The sequence below is a fragment of the Danio rerio genome, chromosome 4 (genome assembly GCF_052040795.2).
Source record: "Danio rerio strain M-AB ecotype USA chromosome 4, GRCz13ab, whole genome shotgun sequence".
Classification (NCBI taxonomy): domain Eukaryota; kingdom Metazoa; phylum Chordata; class Actinopteri; order Cypriniformes; family Danionidae; genus Danio; species Danio rerio.
Genome location: NC_141024.2, coordinates 35,562,088 through 35,574,702, shown reverse-complemented (window position 1 = coordinate 35,574,702; position 12,615 = coordinate 35,562,088). Strand labels below are relative to the sequence as shown.

General features: G+C 39.3%; 2 protein-coding genes and 1 long non-coding RNA gene across 3 annotated transcripts in view; 2 read left to right on the top strand and 1 right to left on the bottom strand.

The window, feature by feature from the left end:
- LOC148680278 (uncharacterized) overlaps window positions 1–12,615 on the bottom strand; it is a 141,874-nt gene that overhangs the window by 48,847 nt on the left and 80,412 nt on the right. The gene's annotated exons all lie outside the window — the stretch shown is intronic.
- LOC147836787 (uncharacterized) overlaps window positions 1–12,615 on the top strand; it is a 150,092-nt gene that overhangs the window by 123,314 nt on the left and 14,163 nt on the right. The window lies entirely within an intron of this gene.
- Window positions 5,080–12,487, top strand: LOC101886954 (PWWP domain-containing DNA repair factor 3B-like). The gene is made up of 17 exons (XM_088650696.1): window positions 5,080–5,765; window positions 5,842–5,983; window positions 6,337–6,972; window positions 7,049–7,090; window positions 7,200–8,413; window positions 8,486–8,723; window positions 8,850–8,930; window positions 9,008–9,085; window positions 9,554–9,614; window positions 9,717–9,767; window positions 9,843–9,887; window positions 10,096–10,160; window positions 10,887–11,085; window positions 11,237–11,425; window positions 11,507–11,595; window positions 11,678–11,738; window positions 11,822–12,487. The coding sequence occupies exons 8-17, from the start codon at window positions 9,054–9,056 to the stop codon at window positions 11,834–11,836; spliced, it is 807 nt and encodes a 268-aa protein (XP_088506822.1). The 5' UTR covers window positions 5,080–5,765; window positions 5,842–5,983; window positions 6,337–6,972; window positions 7,049–7,090; window positions 7,200–8,413; window positions 8,486–8,723; window positions 8,850–8,930; window positions 9,008–9,053; the 3' UTR covers window positions 11,837–12,487.

Sequence of the window (12,615 nt, the reverse complement as noted above, 5' to 3'; positions counted from 1 at the left end):
GTTTAGAAGCGTCCCTCTGCCCAAAACGCCACAGACGTCTGCAAAAGATTGCAGTCCTTGAAATAAAGTTACCTCTGATCCGGGCAGAAGCGTTCGCTTACTTAATGGCAGATAAAATGATGACCTTTCACACGGTCTGCATTCGTTCCGTCAGTAACAGCGGCAGGCCGGCAAATAAAATTCTGACATTCCACAGGGCACACTCGCTTGGCAGACAAAAGCCACCGGGGGCTCTCTTTGCGTGTTCCTTCACCTGGTCAAACCGCTTTGAGGGGGGACCTTTCGAGTAGTTTTTGGCGTCAGAACAGACTCTTCTAGCGACGGGGTGGGCAGGCCTTCCACAGGCGCGCGCAGCTCTACTGGAGCAAAAGAGGCTTAGCAAAGGACGAGGAAGAGAGGGAAGCACCGCTCCAGCCGGGTCCGACGCTACCGCCTGAACTCTGTCTTGAACCACTGTGCTCAGGGGAGAGCACGAACGCAGTTCCCCACTACCAGAAATTATGCAGTCGAGATTCCCACATTTGGGGGTAGGGTGAAGCTGCAGGCCCGGAGACCCAACCGCACGCTCAGACCTGCACGCTCAGACCAGCACTTCCAGACCTATAATTTTCTCAGACAGTGCCACCTGCTGTTGGGTTGGGTGAAGCGGCAGGTATCGAGACCCACGCTCAGAGCAGCACTTTCTAGGAAGTAGCAACATCGGACACGTGAGTAAGGTTATTCATTTTATTAAAGCGATTCTTGAAATTTATGGCATAAATCAATGTGACATCTTATTACACTAACAAACAATATTTCAGTGTTTGATTTGAATTAGTCAAAAGATAGCATTATTTTATGATATTTACAGCGTGCTCTTATTTTCTGTTATTGTACCATTCTGGGACACTTTTCTAGCAAGGATTTCTGGCAAAATAAAAAACTTTAAAGTAAAAATGTTAAAATAAAATGTATTGTGTATATAAAGCAATTATTAATTGTAACATATTAAAGTGCTATGTAGGTCTACTGAACGTATTACTGTATTATCTATCTGAAAGTTCAGACAATAACAGTAACACAATAACAGTTTAACAATTGTAAATAAGATCTCTGGAAATCAAAATATCAATTAATCTGCATAACATTTACATTGTGAGCTCTCTTAGGTTAAAACAAATATAATTTGCTTGTGACTTGTGTATTTTTTCCTAGATGGATATTACAATTCAAAAAGGGGGGTCTCTGCCAGTACCTGTACAGTGCACCGAATGCTGCACATATTTTCATTGTCCATTTTGTGATGCCTCGGTTTTCCAACCAACACGATTAAAAAAAAGTGCAATCACATCTGCAGGCACATTTTAATAGATCAGTCCAGCATGAAGGTAATATTTGAAAATTTACATCTGATTATAGTGAAAAATTGTAAGAAAACTTAAAGTGCAATCTTATACTGCTTTTTTTTCAGAATTTACAATACACAGATGTGGACGCCTCTGCAGAAGTCAGCCACATTATCACTGCCTCTTCTGCAAATCAACCATTTTAAGAAAACCTGATTTTGTTAAACATTTAGGACTCTGCAAACAAAAACAACCACCAACCCCTCACACTAAAGCCATCACAACTCTCATCACATCTCTGCCCGCCACACATGTGCCTCTCTCCACTGCCACGGCTCTGCCCGCCACACATGTGCCTCTCTCCACTGCCACGGCTCTGCCCGCCACACATGTGCCTCTCTCCATTGACACGGCTCTGCCTGCCACACCTGTGCCTCTCTCCACTGACACGGCTCTGCCCGCCACACATGTGCCTCTCTCCACTGCCACGGCTCTGCCCGCCACACATGTGCCTCTCTCCATTGACACGGCTCTGCCTGCCACACATGTGCCTCTCTCCACTGACACGGCTCTGCCTGCCACACATGTGCCTCTCTCCACTGCCACGTCTCTGCCCGCCACACATGTGCCTCTCTCCACTGACACGGCTCTGCCCGCCACAAATGTGCCTCTCTCCACTGACACGGCTCTGCCCGCCACACATGTGCCTCTCTCCACTGCCACGGCTCTGCCCGCCACACATGTGCCTCTATCCACTGACATGGCTCTGCCCACCACTTCTGGCATTTCTAGGCCCTTAAAAAAATTGTCGGAAAAAACCAAAGCAACTAAAGAAATGTCCCAAATGTGATTTGATATGCCACTTTAAAAATTTAAAAAGACACATAGAACGTAAACACACCCCAAAAATGATGGACATCACTTCCTCATCTCATCTTGACAGTGAGTGCATAGACCCTCAGAATGGAGTCTATATGGTCCACAAAAGTTTTCATGGAGCTTCTACTCCACTCCATGTGCAAATATAAATATGGCGGGAACCACATCGTGTTTCATGTGAATTAAATGAGTGCCAGACTAATATGGAGTTGGCTTGGAGAAGTGGACTGCTGTCATACAAATGTGTTCACCTCCGGTCAGTTTCATACTGCAAAACATTTTTAACCTCACCTTCACTCACAGAAGAAAGTTTAAAAGAAATGGTTAAAAGCAAGTGGTTTGGGCAGGACAAAATAAAACAGTGTGTAAATCGTCAAAAACTAGCCCAAGAAGAAAATGCACCACTGTCAGTTGAATCCAAGATTGGAGTCCCACCAACAAAAATGTTCATATCGGTCTTTGAGCCTAATATATCATATTATAGTAGACTGGGCAGAGTCATGGTATCATATCACACCAAGAAGAATTCATGGCACTGCCCCTGTGCAAAAACCCAGAGATCATGTACCCATAAATACATAGCAAAATGGAACCTCTTTCAAATTCACCCTGAACTCTTCCGAAAAGTTCGGAGCACTGAAAGCGCTGAAGAATTTCAGGCAGCAGCGATGGAGGAAAGTGATGAAAGTGAGAATTACCCTCCAAAGGACATTGCTAAAGTAAAGAGCATGGTACAATACATCTTAATGAATAAAAAGCTACCATCTACTATTCCCAGTCATTTGAGGCTTTCTTCAGACTATAAGGAATTTCCAAAACACCTAATCCCTGATGAGACAATGTGCTACCACTGCTCAGACCGCACATTGCTCAGTGATCCTGTCTGCATTACACGTAAAGCGAAAATTCTCACAACTACAGGAATTGTCCAAGGTGGATAATTGTTACTTACATATTTTATTTTAATTATGAAAAAGATACTAAACCATTTATTTTACATTCTGTATCTGCAGATATTTCAACCTACTACAAATTCTTTCCTTTCTGTGGAATGGTGTAACGTTACCAAGAGTGGGCTAATGGTTTGCATAACTTCAATGACCATGTCCTCCTTGAACTCTCTCTCTGCCTCACCATAAGAAACCTGTTTCAGGTAATCGTTATACAATACATGATACAATACATGAACATGAAGCCCCTACCCCTCCACAATGGAGGCGGATATGGCTGAGGTTGCCCGTCGCCTCAGCCAGCGGTGCCAGCTGCATCGCAGGACCCAGATGGAATTTTGCAGCTTCTGTGTGGCCACACCGTCTGGGTCCTGGAAGCGTTAGGGAGCTTAAGGTAAGGCCAGCGCCAACACCTTTTGAGTCGCATTCAAAACACTGAATTGTTTGCTTGTTGAGCCCTGTAACAGGCCTCATATCTGTTCTTATGCTCCACACCAGGGGTGTCCAAACTTTTTGGGCCGAGGGCCAGATGCAAAAAAACAAACGTTGTCGTGGGCCAAATTTTACATACATCACACAGACACGTGTGTGTGTGTATATATATATATATATATATATATATATATATATATATATATATATATATATATATATATATATATATATATATATATATATATATACAGTTGAAGTCAGAATTGTTAGCCCCCCTAAATTATTAGCCCCCGTTTATTTTTTCCTCAATTTCTGTTTAACGGAGAGAAGATTTTTTTCAACACATTTCTAAACATATTAGTTTTAGTAACTCATTTCTAATAATTTATTTATTTTTATCTTTGCCATGATGACAGTAAATAATATTTGACTAGATATTTTTAAGACACTTCTATACAGCTTAAAGTGACATTTAAAGACTTAACTAGGTTAATCAAGTTAACTAGTCAAGTTAAGGTAATTAGGCAAGTTATTTTATAACAATGGTTTGTTCTGAAGACTTAAGGTGCTAATAATTTTTACCTTAAAATGGTTCATAAAAAAATTTAAACCGCTTTTTATTCTAGCTGAAAAAAAACAAAAGTCTTTCTCCAAAAGAAAAAATATTATCAGACATACTGTAAAAATGTCCTTGCTCTGTTAAACATCATTTGGGAAATATTTAAAAAAGAAGAAATAAATCAAAGAGGGGCTAATAATTCAGACTTCAACTGTGTGTAGACAGACAGACAGACAGACAGACAGACAGACAGATAGATAGATAGATAGATAGATAGATAGATAGATAGATAGATAGATAGATAGATAGATAGATAGATCATAGCAAGAACTGCTGCTTAATTGAATGCATGTAACAGCGACACCCGGTGGTTATTTATTGAATTACGTTCATTTTTGAATAGCGGGCCAGATTCTATTGATATTTATAAAAAGCCTCGCGGGCCGCCACAAAACTGATTGCGGGCCGCAGATGGCCCGCGGGCCGTAGTTTGGACACGCCTGCTCCACACGCACAGGTGCGGGGAGTGGCTGGGCAGGATAATGCTGCGCATATGAGCGCAGTGAAAGTGCAAGAATGTTTTGTCCTACCAGTTCATATATTATATGTTATACAATATAATATTTTTTACAACAATAGGATTTCTTCATAGTGTTGATTTTATGTTAAGCAACATTAGGCACATTCAAATCAAGACTTAAAACACATCTGTTTAGCTGTGCCTTTACTGAATGAGCACTGTGCTACGTCCGACAGTTCACACTATTATGTTTTCTGTTTTTAACTGTTTTTTTAAATCATTTTTATTCTTTGTTTTTATTTTCTTATACTTGTCTCTTTTATTCTTGTTTATGTAAAGCACTTTGAATTACCATTGTGTATGAAATGTGCTATATAAATAAACTTGCCTTGCCTATATACATACTGATTAACTGTGATTTCTTTACCATAGGTGCATACAGCAGTCAGCAGAGTAGTGGAGTACTTGGAGGTAACTACAGGTGTACAGTTCCCCTCAGCAATTATTCTTCTCCACGGCTATCTGCATTTTGAGGCCCTAACTGACCATGAATACAAGTATTCATGTGTATCTTGTGGTGACCATCCATCTGTGTCTTTCATGTTACCTGTATCTTTCCTTTTTACTGCAGAGAGGTAAGTCTTATTAGTAAAACTATTAGTAAGTTTATAGTAAGTAATTATTTTCTTTAGTGAGTGATCTTTCACAGCCTCCACAAGATTTTAATGGAGAGGTGGATTTAGATATGTTTGGAAGGCACTGACAGAAGAACGAATTGCTCGAGGATTTTTTTCAAGTAAGGAAATTTATTATATCAGGAATGGCATGTCATCATTATTTAATTTCATAAGTGTTTTCAGGAGTACAATCTAAATTCACTGATGTACTAACATGTTTGTCCTAAAGGTCAAAAAAACAATCCATTCTGTGTTACACCTAGTTACAACTTTTGGGCACCCTGGATCGGGAGTAAGACTCATATAGCGAATGTTGTTCTCAACACTGAATTTGAGAAAGTGCACAAAGCAAAAACTGCAGAACGAACAGAAATAACTGTCTCTGAAGATCGCTTAAAGGACGAACTTTCAAAACAGAAAGTTAAATATTTAATGCTAATTATATGTATTATTTGTCAGTGTTGGCATTTCATTTAACGTGTGTTTTATGTGATAGGTGGGAGTGATAAGAAGACTGTGTCAAGAGTGTGGTTTAGATGCCAAAGGCTCTCGCACAGATCTACTCCTGCGACTTTCGGAGGAGATGAGGTCAAGGGAGGCCTATGACAAGGTTTTTGAAAAGATTTGGGCTGCTTCAGGTAAACCTCAATGTTGCACATTAAAATATTACAAATAAATCAGAAATGTACAAAGTCACATAGACATAATGGTTCCTGTTTTCTGCTTGGCACTGATTGGGGAGTGACTGGTGGTGTACAGCTCTGGGGGGGTGTTGGAGGTGGCCTCGTCTGACACCTATTGTTGCTTTCCGTGTGGGGGAGTGTATTTACATCTCTGAGGCACTGCATCTTTAAATTTTTTAAAAGTATACTTTGTTAAGGTTAATGCCACTGCCCTCTATCATAACCTATGGTCATTTAAGTCCCAATGTCATTAATGGGATTTGATTATGTTTTCTTAACTATTTGCTTATCTTTTTTGTCTGTTCCAGGAGGTTGGGCTGTCATCATGTGTCCTTGTGGCATAGTTTACAGTATAAAGTGTAATCTGCGAGCAGAAAGTCCACGGGATTTTGCAGATATGCTTCTGTCTTGGAAGCATCTGCCTAATGTTGTTATTTGTGACTTTGCCCGTGGACTGTCCACCCACACAAATTTGAGGAAACCCATAACTTTCACACCTTTCGAGGGAAGGTTACTCGAACCAACCACTGAAAATATTGCAAAAGCAAAATCAGGAAAATTACAGGTAACTCTGCCATTGCTCACTGCAAAAAAGCAAAGTCCAGATACGGATGGTCATCCAATAACTGGTTCTGCAGAACACTATGTTCTGTATGACCGCTTTCACGAAGACAACACAAAAGATCCTCGTGATTCACTGAGGAAGCTTCGTCTTGTGCCTCAACTAGCTGGCAAAGTTAACAGTCAGGCTGCAGAACAGCTTTTTTCAAAGCTAAAGAAAAATAACTACTTTATGAACATGGCATTGCCATCCACACATGTTTTCCTCATGCGAAACATCATCCACCATTACACTGTCAGAAAAAACGAGAAACGTCTTCATGACATAAAAAAGGAATTCAACTCAAACATTCACATGAATGACCACAGCCAGGTTGTGTTAGGTAATGTTTCCCTTACTGTGTAACAAATACATCAATTTATCCATAACTGTACTTATGTGTATATTTGTATTTATAGAAAATCCATCCTCCACAGAGAAATGCATGGACATGTCACTTGGTAATTTGACTGTTCTTTCCAGTTGCTCAGTGTCAAGTTTCTGTTCTCTAATTATTATGTGTTATTTTCTCATTTTGGTGCTTTAATGTACTCTACGGACCACTGACAGCACTGCCAGAAAATATTGTGACTTTACAAACGACCGCTGCATCACCAGGCATAACATCAGTCACATCTCCTCTGTCATCAGTACCAAGTACAGAAAAAACAGCTTGTGAACCTACCACTCTTCTGAATTTTTTGGAACCTACTAAGCCTTGGAAGAGGGACTGGGATCCATTACAAGAGAAACTGGTGAACATTTACATTTACATTTAGTCATTTAGCAGACGCTTTTATCCAAAGCGACTTACAAATGAGGACAAGGAAGCAATTTACACAACTAAGAGCAACAATGAATAAGTACTAAAGGCAAGTTTCAGGTCTGTAAAGTCTAAGAAGGGAAGTATTAGTAGTTTTTTTTTTTTTGTGTACAGTTAGTGTGATATTCAAAGAGGCAATTGCAGATTAGGAAGTGTAGTGGAGACTAAATAGTTGAGTTTTTAGTTGTTTCTTGAAAATAGCGAGTGACTCTGCTGTTCTGATGCAGTTAGGGAGTTCATTCCACCAACTGGGCAGATTGAGCGTGAGCGTTCGCGAAAGTGATTTCTTCCCTCTTTGGGATGGAACCACGAGGCGACGTTCATTCACAGAACGCAAGTTTCTGGAGGGCACATAGATCTGCAGAAGTGAGTGCAGATAAGAAGGTGCTAGGCCAGAAGTCACTTTGTAGGCAAACATCAGAGTTTTGAATTTGATGCGAGCAGCAACTGGCAGCCAGTGCAAACGGACTAGCAGCGGAGTGACATGTGCTCGTTTAGGTTCATTGAAGACAACTCGTGCTGCTGCATTCTGGAGCAGTTGAAGAGGCTTGATAGAGTTAGCTGGAAGCCCAGCTAGTAGAGAGTTGCAGTAATCCAGTTTGGAGAGAACAAGAGCTTGAACAAGGAATTGAGCTGCATGTTCAGATAAGAAGGGTCGGATCTTTCTGATTTTATAGAGTGCAAATCTGCACGATCGAGCAGTTCTAGAAATGTGGTCAGAGAAGTTTAGTTGGTCATCAATCGTTACTCCAAGGCTTTTCACCATTTTGGATGCAGTAATGGTTGCCCCATCCATCTGGATTGAAAAGTTATGGTGTAGAGTCGGGTTGGCAGAAACTACAAGCATTTCCGTTTTTGCGAGGTTCAGCTGAAGATGATGATCTTTCATCCAGTGTGAAATATCCAACAGGCAGGCTGAGATGCGAGCTGGAACCGAGGGATCATCAGGATGAAAAGAGAGGTATAGCTGGGACAATTACCATTACATACAAACGCACACACACACACATATTTATTGTTATTATTATTACAGCTTGATTATGTGCTGGACCGAAATCGCCCTGGCAGTGAAATAATTGTGAAGGAGGGGCAAGTGTGCCTTATTCGAGAAGAATTTTGGAGCCTTGGATTGTTGAGGGACATGAACTCCCATGTATCAGTCTGTTTTTTATTATAACTTTTTTTTTATTAAAAACATTGACTTATCAAAGTATTTATTGCAGATTGGAAACGCCTGCATGAAGCTTATTTGTGAAATGGCTCGACAAATTGTATGTACTATAAAACATAATATTTATATAGATTGTTTTAACTTGATCCAAAAAAAAAAAAAAACAATTTCTAAACTGTGTGAAAATGTTCATGTCATTGTCAACAGTTTATTTTTATTCATGTAGGGCAAGGACATATACATTGAGGACTTTTATGTTGTCCCTGTGTGGAAAGAAACTCCTAACAACATTGTTACTGGATTACCGGTGCGTGTATGTACTGTATTTACTGTGTGAGAAGTACAACCTAAATTAAACGACATAACTGTCCTGATCAATTCTAGGAAGATGCAGACTTGAAAGACCTGTTAGCCTTTCCAGCATGGACAAATGCCAATGGACCAGACCGCTTTGTTGTCTGTGTAAGAAAATATTGAAATGTCTAGTGCATACATTAATTGGTATTGCAATGTGTGTGTTTCTAAAATAAAACACTGAAAAATCTTGGAAGAAGCAATAATGTTCAAATGAAATATTTTTACACCTTTAACATTATAGATAATGATGCCGCTTCGAAGAGAGATGGTGTTTTTAGACTCTCTGTACGCAGAGCATGAATCATGATTTGGAGATGAGGAATACAGGGCAATTTTTAGGTCTATCAATAAACTAAGACATGTTTTAGCCTTTATGTGATATATGGCTACGTTCCTATAGCCATTTCTATTTATTTCCTAACCGTGTATTATAGGTCTGTCACTTTTGGCTACGTTCCTATAGCCGTTTCTTAAACTTCTGGCTATGTTCATCTAGCCTTTTTTATGCATGGTGTTCTAGAGTTGAGGTGAGCTGTAATTGTTAGTATTACTACTAATATGTTTTGTTTACAGGAAAATTGCTTACCAAGTGGATCATGGGACATGGTCTGAAAAGACTGGATATGATTTTCCAGTGAGGAATCAACTTAAAAAAAAATTATTATTTGGCTTTTACAACAATTAAATTTTTTGTACATTATTCTAAAATAAAATTAATTTGCTTTGCCTATTTTAGGCTTTGCCACGTCAGACAAGAGGGAATGATTGTGGTGTTTTTGTACTCATGGTAAGATATAAATTGAGTTAATTGATTTGAAGATTTTGTAAACATTGTAAATGACTGTGGCTTCTCTCTTTTCAGTACACCCTCTCAATGGTGTGTGGCATTGGGTTTCAACTCCAGGAGGTATTATTTTATTATTTATGTAACTTTATTTTGTTGGTGCTTTTCTTAATCATAGCTAAAATGTAACTATTTTAATGTAAATTATCTTGCTTTCTTCTAAGCAACATATCTTTTAAAAAAAGGGGCATGGTTATTGCAAGCACACCCAACATCATGTATTAACAAAAACATGTTGGTTAACTGTTAGACTAAACAGTCTTTCTTTCAGATGGATATACCTATCATCCGTCAGTGGTGGTGCCTTCTACTCATGGAACGATTTCAAATTGATGGGTATGTCAGTATTTATTTATTTTTCTTGTAAATCTGTAAAATTAAAAATGTATATTGTGTCAATACAACAACTTGTAACATGAATAACAAAACATACTTAAAATCTCTCTTACCTCGGTCCCAGTAACTCCCCTCGCTGGCCAGCAGAGGCCACCATCTTCGGACTTTTAGCATTACGTCATCCATCTACACTGATTGCGCATACACCTGATTGGAATCTGGCTAATGACCCATGTACCTCTTATAAGCCGCACTCAAACACTCGTTCAGGGCGAAGTCTTGTTTAGCCCCGGCCAGCATTTCTGAGCATTATCTCCAGCCTGATCTCCTGTGCACGACTCCAGCCTGTCTCTTACTTTGCTTCGCCTTCTGCCTGCCCACGACCCACGCTTGTTATACGGACTCTGACTCTCTCTCTGCCTGCCCACGAACCACACCTGTTATACGGACTCTGATCCTTGCTGCCTGCCCTTGACCCAAGCCTGCATAACGGATCCTGGTTCTCGCTCACTCCCTTCCACTCATGCCTGGTAACTCACTCTGTGTCTGTTCATCATCAGTCTTGATACCCATACTACTACTGTGGATGTGTGTGTGTGTGCACTCCGGTGCATATTGTGTGTTTGAGTGAAGTTGTGATTAATAAATACTGCATAATGGATCCCTCCGTGTCAGTCTCCTCGTTACACAGTAATTATGGATTTTGTCTTGTCTTGTTATTAAAAGCTATGGGCACAGATTTGCTTTCTGGACTGAGGAGGCAAGAAGTGTCTTGGATGGAAAGATTCTGCTCCTTTTTAGGGTGAAAAGAAAAACCACATCCAATCTTCCGGCACATGTCCAAGCAGTTCAAGATCGGGAAAGGAATGACAAACGATTAGTGGACTCGATTATCACATCAAAATCAGCAGAGCAGCATTTGGTGGTATAGATGGTTCCACTTTAAATTACTCCTCTAGACTCTGAGTATGGTTGACTTAAATATAGTCAAGTGACAATTTAACTATTATTTGCCAAATATAATTAATTACTTGTGCATTTACATATGAAATATAATTTCCTTCTATGGCCCAAAGGATATACTCGGTGGGAAAAGGTCAAATTGGTTTCCACTAAAACCCCGTTCTCAAGTGCCTGTCTACATTGAGAATGAGCAGTCCCAGTCAATCATTTGTGACTACATCAGAGGAATTCTTAATAAAACCAAAACACAGCTGACCTTCAATGATGAGGTGGAGTTCATTTGTGGATTTCTTCTCCCAGAGGTAATCACAAAACATGTATGTACATGAGCATGCTTATGTGTGTTTTATTTTATTAATTGGTTTATCTGTATGTTTGTACAGGCCATAACTCATGGCATTTCCGAGTTACAAGGCTTGTCTTGGCAGGAGGCTGAAGATGTCTTCCTCCAGGGCCCCATTTATCACGCAAGGTATGTTTACATTTTTTTTGTACAAAAGCTGTTAAGTTTTTATGTTAAACACAATTTCTGACAAAAACATTTATTTTTTTAGTGAAGTTGAGGAATTTAACAAAAGAATTGCTCGAGAAATGAAAAATCTCCCCAACAAGAATGTAAAGCATTTTATTTTATATATAATAAATACATTATTAATCCAAGTATTGTTTTTCACAATTTTTCTCTGCATTTTTTACAGCTCGATGACTTGTAGGACCTCATGAAAATTTATAAAAAAATAAAGTTTGGTGTGAGAAAATTACTCAGAGTACTATCATTTATTCTGTGAATAATAAGATAATGTTCATTCCCTCAACTCAATACTAAAGAGTTTGATAAATCCTTAATGATTTAAAAACAAAAAACAACAACAAAAACAATAAATGACTGAAAATATTTAAGTAACTGAACAATATCTATTTACAAATACAGTTAATTAAAATACAACAGACTTAATGCATTAAATCATAATCTAGTATGTTTAATATTTTATATAATAATGTATTCAATCATAGTGCAATATTTTATAGTAGAAAAATAGTGTAATTTACAATTTATAAATCAATGAATTCAGGTTAGGCAATTTTTCCAACAGCAGGTGGCACTGTCTGAGAAAATGATAGGTCTGGAAGTGCTGGTCTGAGCGAGCAAGTCTGAGCGTGCGGTTGGGTCTCGGGGCCTGCAGCTTCATAATGTTGCCACAGAGACTTAGGGAATGGTCACCTACAGTGGTAGAAACGCGGAACTTTGTCTAGACACTGTTAACAGTAATACCTTCCCTACCCATGACAATGTTCTGCTAAATCCTGATTTCATCTTGTAACGCTGGACAGAATGTGGCCCAGGATCTTTGTCCAGTGCACGTGTTAGCAGTTACAAGGCAGCAAAATGATTGATCCGTCCCTGGGTGGGCTTGAACCACCAACCTTTCAGTTAACAGCCGAACGCGCTAACCGATTGTGCCACAGAGACTTAGTGAAAAGTCACCTACAG

Coding starts and splice junctions, on each gene's coding strand:
- LOC101886954 (XM_088650696.1), top strand. CDS start 9,054: ATGCCAATGGACCAGACCGCTTTGTTGTCTGT. Junction 11,426..11,506: donor GTGGATTTCTTCTCCCAGAG/GTAATCACAAAA, acceptor ATGTTTGTACAG/GCCATAACTCATGGCATTTC. Junction 11,596..11,677: donor GGCCCCATTTATCACGCAAG/GTATGTTTACAT, acceptor TTATTTTTTTAG/TGAAGTTGAGGAATTTAACA.